The sequence below is a fragment of the Pithys albifrons genome, chromosome 4 (assembly GCF_047495875.1).
Source record: "Pithys albifrons albifrons isolate INPA30051 chromosome 4, PitAlb_v1, whole genome shotgun sequence".
Lineage (NCBI taxonomy): Eukaryota > Metazoa > Chordata > Aves > Passeriformes > Thamnophilidae > Pithys > Pithys albifrons.
This window is the reverse complement of record NC_092461.1, coordinates 23,361,315-23,378,161: the sequence shown is the minus strand read 5'-3', so window position 1 is coordinate 23,378,161 and position 16,847 is coordinate 23,361,315. Positions and strand designations below refer to the sequence as shown.

The following is a 16,847-nucleotide window of genomic DNA, read 5'->3' as shown; positions in this document are numbered from 1 at the left end:
TTCTGTTCATTGATTTTGTCTTTGTACTTCATTTTAAACATCCAGTTCTTTCAGAGTGGGTAGAAGCAATTGGACAATTACCTTTCAGAAAAGTGGATCCACTCTGCCCCCTGAGGTCTCACCTGTTTCTCACTTTAAGCTTAATACTTCCCTCAACTTTTATTCTACATGTTACAATGGTTTCACCTCACTGTGAACAGCAGAATTTTGCTCAAAATCCTTTAAACCTTGTATAGGAAGATTAAAAAGAACACACTGGGAGAAGTATCATGGGAATTATGCTGAATCAAGGTGTAGGGTGCAAGTATTCTAGGGTGGATTTTGCCTTCAACATTTTGTTATGATGGGAACTCAAATGGGGCAGCATTGAGATCTGTGGGAAGGGATGCCCCAGGAACAAGAGCCTATTATGAGTGAGTCACTGAGCTGCATTTCAAAACAAAACCCTAAAAAGCCTACAGTGCATCCTTCCTGACAATGCTTCTAACACCAGTGCTATGAATTACCAGCCACAGCTGAGGTGCTGTAGGTGTGGGTGCTGATGAATTGTTATTATTCAGTAGTTTTACTGTCTCTGCAGTTCTGGTATGGTCCATGCTTTTTCTCAAGCGTGGTTATTGACAATAACATGTTTCTTCATGACTCGCTTAGAGGAACTTCTGTAAAAGAAGGATTGAGGATTTGTTTTACATATATATTATATTTCTGTGCAACTTTTGCATTGATTTTCCAAATATAGCAAAAATGACTGTGTTAATTTAAAATCTGGAAAAAAGTAATTGCTGCTTGTAAGTGGTGACTTTAAATGTGATGGTAACTATGTTATCTTTAAATAAAGAACTTTGTGGTATTCTGACTTGTGGGCTAAAAAGATAGCAGAAAAACTAAGCCTAAAAACCCATTCTAGATTGCAGATAGTTGATAACTTTATAGTTTCTGTTCTGAAGTGGAAAAAAGAATTCAGCGATTTAATATTTTGAAGTTAAATAACTTAATTTGGGGAAGAAGCTATAGCTCTTGAATTCAGTGTAATTAATTTAAAATTTTTAGTCAGTTAAAAATGAAGCTGCTCTTCTTGGTGTCTATAGATAGAAATTCTATAAAGAACAAGTTGTAAGAAATTATAAAAATTCCACTTTTTAAATACTTAATAATATTCTATGTTACAAGGACATTTTGAATAATGCATTTAAGACATTTCCACATTATTTGGACAATTAATATGTCAAACCTCTATTCTAAAAATTATCTCTAAGATAAATATCTTGATATACAGCATGTTCCCCTATAGATCTTTGAGTGAAATCTGGACTGAGTAATATGGTTCAGAAAGAGTTGGCTTGTGGGTTCAGTTTTTGGGTTTGTTGGTTGGTTGGGGGTTTTGGGGAGGCAGAGAGTGTGTGTTAATGCTCTGGAACAATACAAAGTCTCTGGTAGACATCTCTAACACAAGGTCTCATTATATGTTCTCAGGCTCCCAAAAGTTTCATCAGCTTATTAAAAAATCTGTGTAAATACTCCCCTGCCCCATTCCCCAATCCTGTAAATCTAACAAGCAGTTATGAATGTGTATCCATTTATGTGTAAATATGGAAGTAGTGGGAAAGTTTCTTCAACAACCTTTTCTTTGGTTTTATTATAGAAATCTATTTGCTATTGCTTGAACAGAAACAAAATTCAAATGTAAAATGTTATCCCAGGTTTCTTAAATACAGCTACTAAACCCCAAGCCTGCAGCCCTGACACAGCCTAATCTACTGAAATTGGAAAAAAAGTTTGAATTTCCTTTAGAGTGTGTGACCACATGACAGCTATTTACTAGAAGAAAAAAGTAGATGATTAAAGCTTTGAAGAATATTGATGTTTGTATACTAGGATATGTTCTGTAGTTTTTGCACATAGGCAATAAATTTCAAGACTGTATAATTGAAAAGTCTTTGATAAATTGTGAGGTTACTGCTCTTTACCTTCAGAGAAATGAACAGTTCTACTGTGTAGAATAATAGTGACTGTCACAGATACAGAATGTGGTGCTGATTGAGGGCAAAACTGTTCTGTGCCAGCTGGCACCCAAATGGCACAGGCCAAAGGCCACATATGATGTCTTTGATCTTTGGTTTCACAACTATAGTTTTTGCCCCTGATGAACTGATCCTATGGAAGTATTTCTTATTTCAGAATATTCTCGGAGTTGATCTTACATTCAGGCAATCTCATTAGAAGAACTTTCTACTATTTCCAAAAACTTTGGAGTCAGGCTTGCCAGGACTTTACTGCTATAATTTGTCCACTTGTTTTTTGGTGTATATAAACTTAGTATTCATTGTGCCTGTAGTGAGTTATTCTGCATCAACAACCTCATCCTCGCTTGCTTGTTCTTCCACTTCAAACTCAGGCAACTTTTGTTTCAAAATTCTCTGTTATAATCTCCCAGCTGTGTTTGTCTATACTCTATATTTACAACTACTCTTTATTGTAATTTATTATAAGTATGTAAAAATTTAGAATTATTATGACTAATTTGGAATATAGAAGTATTTAGGTGGAAGAAGAGACAGGATTATGCTGTAAATTTATGTTGCTTGAATATTTTATAAGAATTTGATGATTGAAATCTAATTACTTAGATTTCAGAATTATTAGTCTGCACTCCTCTGATTCTCTCAGCATCTCTGTGGATAATTTTGCATTTGTTATTTTCCATTTCCCTTATAACAAGGGAATTTTAATCAGGAGGTTACACTACAGTCAGTACTTCAACTATTTGATCCTTGAGTGCTTTTGAAATTCTTGACTGGACATTGTCTTATCCTGGAAACTACTCCTTATTCATATTAACTCGTATGACTCTTTTATACTACTGCTTTGATTTGAAATAGATTCCCCAAAATGTTCTACATGTAGAAGGCTTTTGAAAAAGTCACTTCCCAAGGGCTTACTATGGAGAATGAAAAAACAAAAACATTTTTTAACTAATCCCTCCTTTTTTCCCCCATTTTTTGTTTGTATGTTTGTTTTTTTGAATGTAATTTTCCTTTTGAAGGAAGCTTTCTGATAGCCTGTTTTGTAGTGTGTGTGTATGCATATGGTTTTCCTCAAAAATTTTTTTGATAGGCAATAGGTTTTTGTTCACTTTCCTGTGTGCTGCTTTAGTTTCTGTAGCTCCTGCACACAACTTAGTGATTTGCTCTTTTAATTTCTTTCAAATAAGTTCCTGCATTATGTAAAGGTCATCTTTTCCAAAAATTCATGCTGCTCCAGTAATCTGAAACTTTTTATAGTTTGTATAAGGAGATTGAATACAAGCACATTATAGTTAATGTAGCCCTTTGAAAGCAATTTCAGCACAAAAATTAATCCTTTGTGTTGTTCAGAATCAAGTCAAGAAGGACTAAACTCTGCTGAGGCCACATCTTACAAGCTGCTTGATATAACAATTTCTAGTGACATCTAAAAATTTGATCTCCTTGTGTTCTGATCTGACCCGTGCTTGCTTAGGAGACAGAAATCTGTTTGTCACTCTCACAGCCTTCTTGGTCTTCATCTTGTCACCATCGTGCCTGGTCCGGGGTTTCAATCCATGAGGTTTCTGCGTTGCTTCTGATCAGAACTTGTTTAGTCAATTTGACACCACATTTAGTTTAACATTTAGAATCACTTTCTCTTAGATCTTATTTCATGATGACTCTCTGAAGTGGAATAGGCATTCTCATAGAAGTTAAATGCATAATGTTTTTCAGGAAAACAAAATTGCATGTAAGGGTCTCTGAGGCCTTCTGTGTTACAAAGGAGAAGAAAGAGACACCACAAATTGTGTTCTCATTTTGTGCTAAGAGTGTGATTTTGCAACAGGCACTTAAAACACTATGGCAGAAATTGCATACTTTCAGTAGGAATTATTGTAAAAAGTGTGCTCCCAAATTGGAGTTTACAACTCACTGCAGACACTCTTTGCTGGGAAATGTCACAATTTCTACCAGAAAAACAATGCTGGATTGTTCTTAAATGCACTTCTGTGACTGATAACAGCAATTTAAACAAAAAGATACTGCAATATTTTCTGATCTTGAGTACACTTGTGATCTTTTTAAGACAGGCTGGAAAAAATTGCTGGATGTTTGTTAAGAGAGAAATTGTAGCCTATGTTGGGCTGGGACAGAAAATATTTTGCCTCACTTCAGTCTTTCCCTGTGAGAGTATTTTAAAATACATTAAATGATCAGTTGAATTTATTGTCCAGACCCTGCTTCCAACTTTCATTTTTGTTATATATTCACTTGAAGTAGTTTGAATAAAAGACCCACGACCACAAAGGCTTTATTTCAGATATGTCCTGACTCTATTTCTTTTTCTGTCATTTTGAAGCACCTCCATGATACTCTGTATGAAAGCGACATTATAAAATAAAGAGATCTTTATGGTACTTCAAGTGGGAAATATACACAGCATAGGAAAACTTTTGATTTTCTTAGTATTACAAAAAACTGTTTTCAATTTCTTAAGTAGGAAAAAAGAAAACATGGATGTTCTTACTGCTGACTATCAAAGTGAAATAGAAGTATTGAAACATGGCAGTTTTCCGTTTCCTAAGATTTACTGTGCACAGTTTTGGCTTAATTTGTTTCCATGTCTTCTTTTTTCCAGGCTAATTTCACTTTTGGTTTTGTGGAAAACTTGAAGACTTATTCTGAGACATGGCTTAGGATGTCTGAGGTTTTTAAAACCAGTGGAAATGTCCTCACAGTCTCACGACTGCAGGTTGGTGAACTGTGGAAGAGCTTTTTGTTGTCTCTCTTTTTGCTGTGTAATCTAGACAGTATTTCTCAACATGTAAAACTGCCCATATTTCTGACTTCATGTTTAAAAAGAGCTGGAAAAGAGACAGATTAGCTTTAAGTTATGAGTCTACAGTATGATGCCGAGAAACTTCTGAGGTGAAAATACTTAAAAGCAATGTTACCTCTCTATCTCTGGTATCACTGTGGCATCAATGAATAGTAGGGTAAATAAAATATTTTTTGCCTGGATTTTCCAGAAAAATGAGGGAAATACTGATTAAACCCCCCACTCCCACAACACATTCTTGTTACTGGGATTTTTTCATTCTACATATTTGTGTCTTGCCGTTATCTCCCCTTTCCCCTTCTCTCCCCTTCCATGCTCCCCCAATTATTTTAAATGTGTGGAGTTAAGCTGTTGAGAGAAGAAGCCTGAAGACTTGGAGAGGCTAAAGGACTTCTCCGTTGTTATACAGGAAATCTTGGTAATAGAATTGAACACAAATGAATATGTATAATTTGTATTACTTTAAAGCAGATAAACCTGTCCTGGTACAGTAAAATCAAAAGTGAGCAATTCAGATCTGTAGAAGACCCTGTGAGACTGAAGGCAGCTAAGAATAAACAAGTCACAGCTGCTCAAAGGAGTTAGCTTCTCATGGGAGCTCCTCAGGTTTCTCACAGCACACCAGAGAGCTTCTTGACAACATCTAGGATAAGTTCTCCAAAACATTGGACTTGTGAGATATGGGGTTTAACCAATTGAAGTTTCTAGCGTAGTGTTGTGTAACTCTTTTTAGCCTATAAGCTGTAGTTCTAACCCTATATAAACTGTGTGCTGTGTGTAATAAATGTCTTCACTTTGAATCTCATAGATTTGTAGCGTGAAGTCCTTTCTCTCCACAAAAGTTTGTTTACTTTAAACCTGATGTAACATCTATCACTTTTTATTTTAGGAAGCACTGCAAAGCAATTTCATAAAGCACTTCATAGAAAGTAATTTGGATATTGACATGGAAAAACTCCTTAAAAAAATGCAAGCATATGGTACGTACATAAAAGTACATGTACTGATTAGCTTTATTAGACTTGAACGTCAGCTTAGAACTGCATTTAGTTAAACTTGAATATTCTTCAATGAAATAAAATAAGAGTATTTACTCTCGTGAGTTTGTCTCACATTATTCTAATTGCCTTTTCCTCAAAATACTAAAACAAAATTGGTAACAAATCAGAAGTGTCAAAGTGTCATGAGAGAGTTACAAATATAGGAGCTACACTTAAAGGGAGTGAAAGGACATGTAAACCCAGTAGCCCCATCTTCATTAGGCAGAAATAGATTTTTGCAGTAAATTTTGAAGGAAATAAATAGAAAATGAGATTGGATAAAGTGTGTTTGGTCAAAAACTGCCTGTATTTTTTTCTCTGTTTATTGAGAATCAGTTGTGTGTGGTCTCCTTGAGCCTCGGAAAAGCCTGAGATAGGGTAATAATCAGGGAGCTGCAATGTCAGTAGAGAGAAACCAAGGTGAGGCCCAGCCCTGGGATGGCCCAGTGGGGCCATGGGGGTGATGCTGAGACCAGGACATCACTCCATGGCAAGCGGTCTGGACCCAGGTCCATGCTCAGGTCCACAGTCAGGGGTGCTGTGGTGGGAGCTGCAGCCTGGGGCAGGCCCTGGCATAGCTCTGTGCAGCTCTGGTGGGAAAGGGGTGGCCTTGATTCAGCTGTCCATGTGGGGCTGCCCAGCAGCCTTCCCCTGGGGCACAGTCATCCCTGTCTGCCCCCTTTTTGCACTGGTACTGAGTCCTGGAATCAAGATAGAGAGCCTCTAGGGTTAAGTAGGTAGCCCAAGGAGGATGGTTCTTAATGACTAATTTGGAATATAGAAGGATTTAGGTAGAAGAAGAGAAAGGATTATGCTGGAAAATTATGTTGCTTAAATATTTTATATGAATTTGATAATTGAAAAAAGATTCAATTATGTCCAGCTGCCAGTAGGGTAGGTGCATGAGCATTAAAATGCTTGCCAGCATGTGTCAAAAGGAACAGTCCATATCCAAGCAGAGTCCAGTGTCATTCAAGAAAAGTGTGACATCATGTACAGAAGGAGCTGGGTACTTCCTAGAGGAGGATTGTGGTGGAGAAGAGACATCTGTGTAGTTTCTAATCAGTATTAGGATAATTATGAGCCCCCCAAAAATCTGTTCCATCCTTTTCTGGAGGACAGTGACAAACTCTCAGGTGTCTCCATGAAGGGACTGTGTGGGCCTCCTCGCTTTAGAAAAATGGACTTTGCAGCCAACACAAGTTAGTAAGTCTGCTTCACAGTCAAGGAATTAAGACTAGAGTTAAAATAAATAAATGCACCTAAAGTGCAACTTTTATTGGATTTCAGTACCTGCCTCCAGGCAGGAGATGGACAAAATCCATAGAGGCTCTTGAGAGCTTGTAAATAAAGTGTGTTCTCAGTCTTAAATTGTACTATTGCCCTGGGCTGGTGCAGTCATAGGTTCTGTGAGCTGGTGTGGCTTTTCTTTTGCACAGAGGTTGTGAGATTTAATTGAAATTGGCCTTGGTTTGAAGTCTGTGTTTGAAGACTTGGACTGACTCTGTGCACTTTCACTAAGAAAAATGGCAAATAGAGTCCAGAATTCAATCCAGAAAGAATCTGTGTCCTCCTTAAGCAAGGGACTCAAACTTGCATCTGCTCTTTCTCAGGATGGTTTTCTTCACCAGGGAACTGCTGCCTAGTCTGGGCACAGCTCACCCCTTATGATGAAGATGGATCATAATACAAGCCCACAGAATCACACTATTGGAAAGATACGAGGGAGGAAAGAACAAGTCTTTTAAGCTGCAGGGCCTGCTGGAAACATAACTGTTTCAATATATTTTAAGGGAATAAGTTGATAAAATTGACATCATATTAAAATTCAAAATCAATATGGGCTATAGATCACAAGAACGTTTATGCCTTTCTGAAACTAATCTCTCCGAAGTACCAGAGCATTCTTCTGCATTTACACTTTGATTACACTTCCTTTTACAGATTCACTTTGTCATTTTACTTCTTGAAAAATGACTATGCACTATTATTTTTATGTCAGTTTGTGTGGTTTTTTGTTTATTTTATTAGTCCATAGCTGTTACTGTAAATCTCTGTTCTTATGTTTGGGGGTTTTTTTCCCAAATGTCATTAATCTTATATTCCATCAGCTGTTTAGACCTGTAATTACCTTGCTTGGATCCAATTAAAGCCTTAAATATATCCATATATGTTACGAGTTTTACCACTCACAATCTGGTTTTTCCTCTGTCCAAAGCTAAAATCAGCTGATCTGTGTGATTGTGTTTTGTCTTTTAACTTAAGCAAATATTCTCTTGTTTTATATCACATCTACACTCACATTTTGATGACATCTAATTATTCTTAAATCCAGGATGTTTTTGTTTGTATCTTTTTTTGCTTCTCTACAATGCTATAAAAATTGTTAACAGGCTTAGTGCCATGTTATTCACTTTGCTATTCCTGCTGGAAAGTGTTGTGGATAGAGTGGATAGATGTAGAACTCTTCCAACCTCTCTATAAAATCACGATGCTGTAAGACCCTGTAAAGTTATATTTCCTCCCTGCTAATAATAGGTCATACAAGCTGAGTGGAAGATGAGGGCTGACTTGGTTCATAACAAAATATGAAGCTATTAGCAAACACAGATTTGCCAAGTTTTCTATTTGTAATTACTACATTTATAAATGGAAAAACACAAGATAGGCAATGGTGTAGATCTTAATTCTGAACCTTTCCTGGGTATTGTACCTGTTCATATATATGTCTTATTTCTGTGATGGAGTACAGATGTTCATGCAACTGTGAAAAGACAGTATTTTCTTCCAGAAATGTTTAAGTATGCAACACTCCAAGCTAATAGATTATATTTCCTATGCTAAAATATTCAATAGCTTAATTCTCAAGAGAAGCATTTTTTATTTAATTATTGATTTTAAATTAAGATCTTGTGTGTGTATATATATCACAGAATGATAGAATGGTTTGGGTAGGAAGGGACCTTAAAGATCATCTAGTCCCAACCTTTCTGCCATGGGGCCACCTTCCACTAGACCAGGTTGCTCAGAGCCTCATCCAGTCTGCCCTTGAACACTCTGAGGGATGAGGCATTCACAACTTCTCTGGGCAACCTGTTCCAGTGTCTCACCACCTTCACAGTAAAGAATTTCCTCCTAATATCCAATCTAAACCTGTCATCTTTCACTTTCTTGTCCTATGCCCTTGTAAAGTCTCTCCAGTTTTCCTGCAGGCCGCCTTCATGTACTGGAAGGCCACAAAAAGGTCTGGAAGGATTCTATAATGTCTACAACAAGCCTCCTCTCCTCCGGGCTGAACAACCCCAATCCTCTCAATCTGTCTTTATAGGGGAGAACATATATTTGGCTATATATAACTGCATACACATATATTAAGATATTTATGAAAGCTTAACCCTACCACTTGGGCTTAATGTTAGGGATATTCTGTTCTTTCTAATGCCATAAAAAAGTAGCAGCCTGGGTGTTTCCTTTATTGTCCTTCTCAAGGATAGTCATAAATAAGACGTATGGTTTCTATGTTTGGTGCTGGTTTCTCTCAACCCATGAATTTCCCCTGTCATTGTTTGCCTGTCTTTTGAATTCTACACTGTCAGTTCCTCTACTTTTTCTCCTTGTGCTGCTTATCCTTTCTCACTGTTAATCATGTCTCCTCTTCAAACTGCTTCATACATTTTTCCACTTATCTGCCTTCCTGTTGTAATATTTCCTATGCTGATGCTAAATAATATTTATAATCCAGAATTTGTCTGTCACCACTGTTATCAAATGAGGTCATCACCTGTCCTTTTTAAAGCCTGTATCTTCAGTGAGTCTTGAAAAATTTAAGATGGAAAATTGTGTTGGATGTTTTATAGCATTGTTTATTCTCTGAGAAATTCAGATGTTTTCATTAAATTCAGGTGAGTTAAGGTTGTTTCTAGATCATGATATCCTTTTAGTTATTTTTGCAAACATAAAGATGTAGCACTATTCCTACATTCTCTACCAATGGATGAAGATCTGAATTGCTCCAAAGGTTCAGCATTTTGGAAACCATGCTTTGCTTGAGGTATACATTCATCCTGGACCCTTAGGTGAAATAAAAGTAAAAATGTAGGGGTTGTAGGCTTTTTTCAGATGTTTTTAAATGTGGGACTGCAGTCAAAATGCTTGTGCTCTATATAGCAAGGTACTTGAAGTAGTCACAGTGTCAAGGAGAAAAGAACTGGCCAATACATTATTAAAAGAGAGATTAATCTCTATTGTGATGTTTGAAATACAGTAATTCCTCCTGTATTTGTGGGAGTATTTATGGAAACAAGGAAATGTTAGAAGTCCTACAGCTTCAAGGACATGGCCTCTTTCTAAAGCTTTGCTCTAATTTGCTACATTTTTGTTCCTCTGAAATTGAAGGAAAATGCAGCTGAGGCTTGTAAAAACCACTGGAACATGAACTGCACTTCACAAGCTCACACTAAAATTCCTATATTTTTAAAACTTCTTCCTTTTTTACCTACAAAAGAGTATTTACTCATAGGATGTGCAAGTGACAACACACTTTTCTATTCCAACCATTAAAACTAAGGAAGTCCAATTTGTTTTCTCATTTTAGAAACTATGATGAACAAGATGCTTAACAGCTCAGCAAGTAAACAGATTGACCTGTTGTCACAGCTTGTAGTAAATATCTCTTCCTGTGTGTTACTGGATCGTTTCCAGCCTTTTGACTCTGTTGAGAAATTGGAGGAGAAGGCTCATGAACTCATGCAGCAAAATAACCTTTTGGCTAGTAAGTACCTTTTGTAAAATGTATATTGACAGAATATTTCAGAGTTTGTAGTTGTTGTCTGCGTTTGTTGATAAGATAGGTTAAGCTTACACAGTTTCAAAGTGTGTATTAAAACACATATAATACAGACCAAAAAAAGCATATTTGAATGCTGCAATATATGCTGTCAAGACAAATTATATTGTTTTAACTGTGGAATGGCCAAATGAATCTTTGAAGCTTGTTATTTCTAACAAAATATTTAAGAGAATGGTCATAAATATTTTAAGTAGAAAGAGTTAAAAAATGTTGGATACTGAGGAAATTTGACTACTTATTATGACAAGATCATCTAGTTAACCTAGTTTCCATCTTTTCAAAATTTAATTTTTATATTCTTGACTTTGCAAAAAGGAGGAAAGATGGGGTTTTTATAAGGTTCATTCCTAAATCAACACCTCAGAGAAATTAGTTTGTTTATTCAGAGCAAATAAATTCTTAAAAATGAATATAATTCTTCCCCCCTCCGGCATTACACTCTTTATCCTTTTCCTGCATTATATGCTCACTGCTGAGAATCAATTAATTGTAGAAAGGAGTTGCAAAGGCAAGAATGCTTTTCTTAAGACACACACTTTCTCATCTCGCAGAAAATACTGTAAGCTGCATGTAGCCTTTCCGAAAAAGAGGCCCATTTAGGTCTATATAAATTATGCCCCACAACATTTCCCCACTGTTGTTTTGGTTTTTATGGTCTCCCCAGACTCCTCTAAGTATACTACAGAAGCCATGAGGAAGAAGTTGTAGGGAATGAAACTCCTCAATCTGGAATCCCATGCTTGTTCTGTAACCTGCACAGGACCCCCATTTGCAGAATGTTGCAGTGTCCACCCGGCATCAATATCAGACCAACAGGCCATACCCTGAGATAAGGAAAATTGGTCAGGAGTACTTTGTAGGAGGAAAATTGTTTGCCCCTTCAAGGGAAGAAATGGACAGATAAATCTTTGCCCTCAGAAAATTGAATTGTCAAATTCTAGATCCATTTTGCTTCCACTTACCTGGGGAAAGACCATATACTAACATAAGCCAAGTCATTTCTTCTGAGATGTTTTTCAGTACACTGGCTTTATAATCTCTTCAAATTATTAGAGAGAAAAGATGGGCTTTTAAGGGACATAATGTGTCCAATGTGTCAGTGTTACGTGCTTGACGTGAGCATACATTCCATTCCACAGTAAGATATTAACCTGGAGTGGAATTTTCCTTGCTTTGTGTGTAGTCTTCAGAGCCTTCATAGCCCCATGGAATGTGTTAGGAAATCAACTGTCTGCATAAATGGGAAAATTACATTGACCCGTTGAAAAAATAAGCTTTGCAGCAGACTATTCTGTATCTTAGTATCTTTCAGAGAACCAGATTGAAGGTAAGACACCTCTCCACTTTCCTAAGGGAAAAAAGCGCAACATTTTGCTTTCATCACCAAGTTCTAAAACGTCTGAGTCATTTAGAAAGAAAATACAACCAGTTTCATGTGTTTGGATTCATCTTTACATTTAATTTTCTTTACACACAGCTAGAGAAAATAAACATGGAAATTCAGCTGCATTAAACCAGAAGTTCTGTAATTGAGTTGAAAATTAACATCAGAGTAAATTTTAGTGGGTTGGTACTGTTTACTTTGTCACGCCTTCCAGAGGTTGCTATCCTTTGATGGAAAGATTTTATAGCTACTAATTTCACTGTGGAATTGAGATCAGTCCCCAGAATGGGTTAAATCTGAATGCAACGAGAAACTGCAGTTCAAAAAAGACAAATCACAAAATAATTTTTCTCAGATAAAAATGTTTGTTTCAAATGCATGCCTCATGTGAATAATTTTTACATTTCATATTTTTTAACACAAAAAATGTGTCTCTGAAACATACCATTCTTGTGTTGGGTGTGAGGAAAGTTTAGAGGCCTGTCCTGACAGGTGATTTTATTCCATATTGTATGGCAATTAGCCATGAGTTAGCTATAAATAATATAAGCTTGGTTATGAAGCTTCCTTTGTTCCTGTGCCAGGTATCATCTTTGATACACCAAAGAACAAGAGGCAAGATTCTAGCAAGGACCTTCCAAGACACATTTCATATACAATTAGAACCAGTGTTCTCTATAGCATGAGAACCGATTTGATTAAAAACCCGACATGGAAATCCCATCCCCAGAAGTTGCCCGCTGATGGGTTTAAATACAACCACGTCTTTATTCCTCTTCAAGACATGATTGAAAGGGCAATTATTTCAGCACAGACTGGGACAGACACCTTAGAGACAGCCATTCAGGTTCAAGCCATGCCTTACCCTTGTCATACCAGTGATCTGTAAGTAAACATTCAGCTTTATAATTCAATGTATTATCCTTATTAGATTAGTGCTAGAAAACTTAGGAACCTACTAGGTTCCCACTATTTGGTGGGTGAATACATATCTCAGCACAGGATTGAACCAGTATATTCAATACCAGAATTTTAGAGCACAGCACATGTTGTTTAATACCTCTGTTTAATGAACATGTTATAAAACTTCTGTCTGGCAAATGACCCCTTACAAGCTGATTGCAGCCATACTGTGGAGCAGTCTGCTGGACAGAGGCTGTGCCAATATACTGTGCAACTAACTTAGGTTATTCTAAGAGATCCCTTTTCCTTCTTTAGTTGTCCTGGCCACAAACCGTAAATTGATCCCTGGTGTGTGTTGAAATACAGTGTGGAATTGATGAAGCAAAAGAAAAACTGTAGGGTTGTTCTTTGTAAAACCATCAAAACAACATGATATTAGATTTTAAAATTAGTGAGTGGTAATAAATCTCTTAACGTAGAGTAAAAGTTCATGGATCATGTTATTCCTTTCTGTCCAAATATATTACTTTGCTTAGACAGAAGCCTGAACTCTGTTTGACTTTGAATGAAACCCTGAAAATTGTGTCAGTTATACTGTTGAAAATGCTAATATAAAAATATAGTACCAGTACATATATTTAGCTTGTTACATTAAAAAAATAAGTAATTCTAACCAGAACAGGAATAATTCTTATTGTTCATGTCAGATCTCATTTTGTGCATATGTTGAGAATAAACCCAATATTAACCTTTTAACTTTCTGCTAGAAAATTTTACCTTTGGGGTTGACAACTCTGCATATATGTTCTTTCATAGATTCTTGAACAATATAGGGTTTTTTTTCCCACTTATGATGATGTTAACATGGATGATTTCAGTTGCTGGTATGGTTCGCAAGCTGGTTTATGAGAGAGAAATTCATCTTGAAGAGGTAAGAGGCAGATTAACCTCTGGAAGGTATATTTATTGACTATGGTGCACCAAAATGCAAAACTTGTGAGGCACTTCTATGTACTCATAATCCAGATGGTTTATTTCCACTTCTTTCCGCTGGACAGTCGGTTTTAGTTCTAGTTCCAACTCAGTTTCACAACATTGTTTGAGCATCAGTTTGCAAATATTGCCCCCGAGACAAAAAACAAGCAGCAAATGAACCATAAAAGTTGAAGGTGGAAACTGTTGCTTTGAAAAGGTTCTTGTGATTAGAATATTTTTTATTTTGTATTCTTTTTCATTTTTCCTCTATGTGGTCTGTAATGTTAAAACTACTAAAGCCGAATTAAGCATTTGTCATACAGTGTGCAAATATCAGAAATATATGGAAGGATGACACATTAAAAAATAAGACAACTACTTTCTTGTATCACCAGGTAGTTTTCACAGGCATTAAGCATATGGAAGGACAGAGGATTTTGTGGTATATTTTCTATGTAAAATATACTTTAACATAGAATTTAAGAATTACACTGGTCTTAGTGCATCAAGAGAATTACTGCTTGAGTAAACTTTTTAATTTGGAGAATTACCAGGGAATTATCTAATTTCTCTAATCTTTGTATTGTAAAATAGACTTTTTTAATGCTTCAAAATATTAAATCTATTTCATAAAGTTAATTTTGACCATCGTATGAAAAATGCTTCAGAGATTTATTAGATTGCATCCAAAAGCATTTTTGTTAAAAAAAGAAGGGTGATACTTCATCCCTGACTAAATTATTATTTGCACAGTTATTCATAAAGGTTTATAAACATAACCTTTTGTACTTTTAGTAGAGCAAGAGGCTGGAAAAAAAAATCCATTTGTTTATACAGTGCTGTGGATATCCTCAGAATTGTTAGAGCACAAAAAGGCAAACTCCTCAGTGCAGAAGCCAGTAATCTGATATGTGGTTCTGCAACCCTCTGCAAAGGAGAGCTGTGCTGAGCAATGTGATTCCTTGTGTTTGTATGTGATAATCTCAGAGACTGCCCTGCTCAATACTGTGTCTGATCCAGGACACAGCACAGGAAAAAGGAAAAGAAACAAGTAATTTAAGAGAAAGATGACATCCTTTGTGGATCTGGTAGTGTTTCGGTGACATGTTTTTGGTTGTTTTTTTTTTTTTTAAAAAAGCAAACTTATTTCCTAACTTTAAGTCTCTGTGCTATATTGTCTTGCAGTATATGAAGACAATGGGTGTACATCCAGCCATTCATTTCTTTGCCTGGTTTCTGGAGAATGTCATTGTACTCACAATAAGCAGCTGTGCCCTGGCCATCATTTTAAAAATGAGTGGTATCTTTGCTTATAGCAATGGCTTCCTTATCTTCCTTTTTCTCCTGGAATTTGGAGTCACAGTTATTATGTTAAGCTATTTTTTGGGAGTGTTTTTTAGCAGTGCTGATACAGCAGCTTTGTGTGCCAGCCTTGTCTATATGATCAGTTTTTTACCCTACATAGTTTTGTTGGTCTTGCAGAACCAGATGAGTTTCTCCAGCAAGATTATAATGGTAAATATTCGTTTTCATTTTCCAGTTTTTCTCATCCAACCATGCTGTAGATATCCGTAATTTAAAAACTTAGGACTATAATTCACTTTTTTTTTTTCCAGGTGTTTGTTTGATTTTCTGTTCACTGTAAATAAGTCATATTGATAAATATCCCGTCGAGAAAATATTTAGAATGTAGAAAGAACAAAAATAAATTTTTAGGAAAATTTGGTAAACCTACAGAAAGTATCAGGAAGTTGCATTGCTCATGCTCATGAGTTCTCTTAATGTTTTGGCCTCAAAATACTTGTAATGTAGTGTATTTTTCTTGAAAATACACTGATGCCATGCCACTTCTGAAAGTCATTACTTGTTTCGAGCAAAACTGGTGATTGATTCTTGGTTAAGTATAATTGGAGATTAGATCAGAAATTTGTCTAGTTATATAGTCTGAGGTATATGTTTCTTTGGCATATATTCTTCCAGGCCCTTTCTTGTTTTATGTATGCCATAGGCTGTTTTATGTCTTTGTACTGTCTTAACATACTATATCCCTGAATGAGACATCAAATATCACCATCATACAATGCAAACTGTATTTCACACATTATGTCTTCATTATTTCAAAATAACTCATGTACCAAATTAAACCGGTGAAATAATTCATACACTGTTAAAAAAAAGCTCATTTTTCAGTGTCAGTCAGTCCAATAAAATATACAGGTTCTTTGCATTCCAGTAAACATGGATGTAAGACTGCAAAATTCAGGCATAAATAGGGAAAGTGGATTTTTTCTGTTGCTTTTTTTCTCCCTTCCTCTGGGTCACAGAGATGGAAAAGTATGCATCAGAGAACTTGCACACCTTAAAATCAGTTATTTCAAAATAATATCTCAGATATCCTGCCTTTGCTGAAGATCAGAGACAGCAACATAAGAAAAAGGCAATAATTTTGAAGAGAGGGGAGGGCCCATCAGATGAGATGGTGAAACCCTGGCAAAGTAAAAAACAGGGACTCACCTGATGGGAATTAGCATGAACTTCTCGGTACAAAAATGTAATCCATGCCAGTAATGATTTTGATTTTTTGTCTAAGAAGCAGCCTATGTCATACTTCCCCTTCTTCAGAGAGCTGTCAGGATGTGTTCCGTTTGTGTCAAATGTCACAGAAACTTATTTCAGTGTATTTTTTTAAAAGAAGGGACAAAATAAACTTCAATTTCAGCTCACTTTCAAACTAAAAAAAATATCACTAAGGAATGTTTGTTAATTTCAGTGATGTTTTGGATCTCCCTATCACCCTTCATGAACTCACCAGTGTTTTTCCATTGATCATCAGTCACATTTTCTTGCTGTA

General features: G+C 36.1%; 1 protein-coding gene across 1 annotated transcript in view; it reads left to right on the top strand.

Moving 5' to 3' along the window:
- Window positions 1-16,847, top strand: part of ABCA13 (ATP binding cassette subfamily A member 13) — a 161,774-nt gene that overhangs the window by 49,717 nt on the left and 95,210 nt on the right. The window contains exons 21-26 of the mRNA XM_071553007.1: window positions 4,645-4,758; window positions 5,735-5,825; window positions 10,480-10,656; window positions 12,703-13,003; window positions 13,838-13,952; window positions 15,182-15,511. Coding sequence (XP_071409108.1) covers window positions 4,645-4,758; window positions 5,735-5,825; window positions 10,480-10,656; window positions 12,703-13,003; window positions 13,838-13,952; window positions 15,182-15,511 — 1,128 coding nt within the window. The remainder of the gene's footprint in view (window positions 1-4,644; window positions 4,759-5,734; window positions 5,826-10,479; window positions 10,657-12,702; window positions 13,004-13,837; window positions 13,953-15,181; window positions 15,512-16,847) is intronic.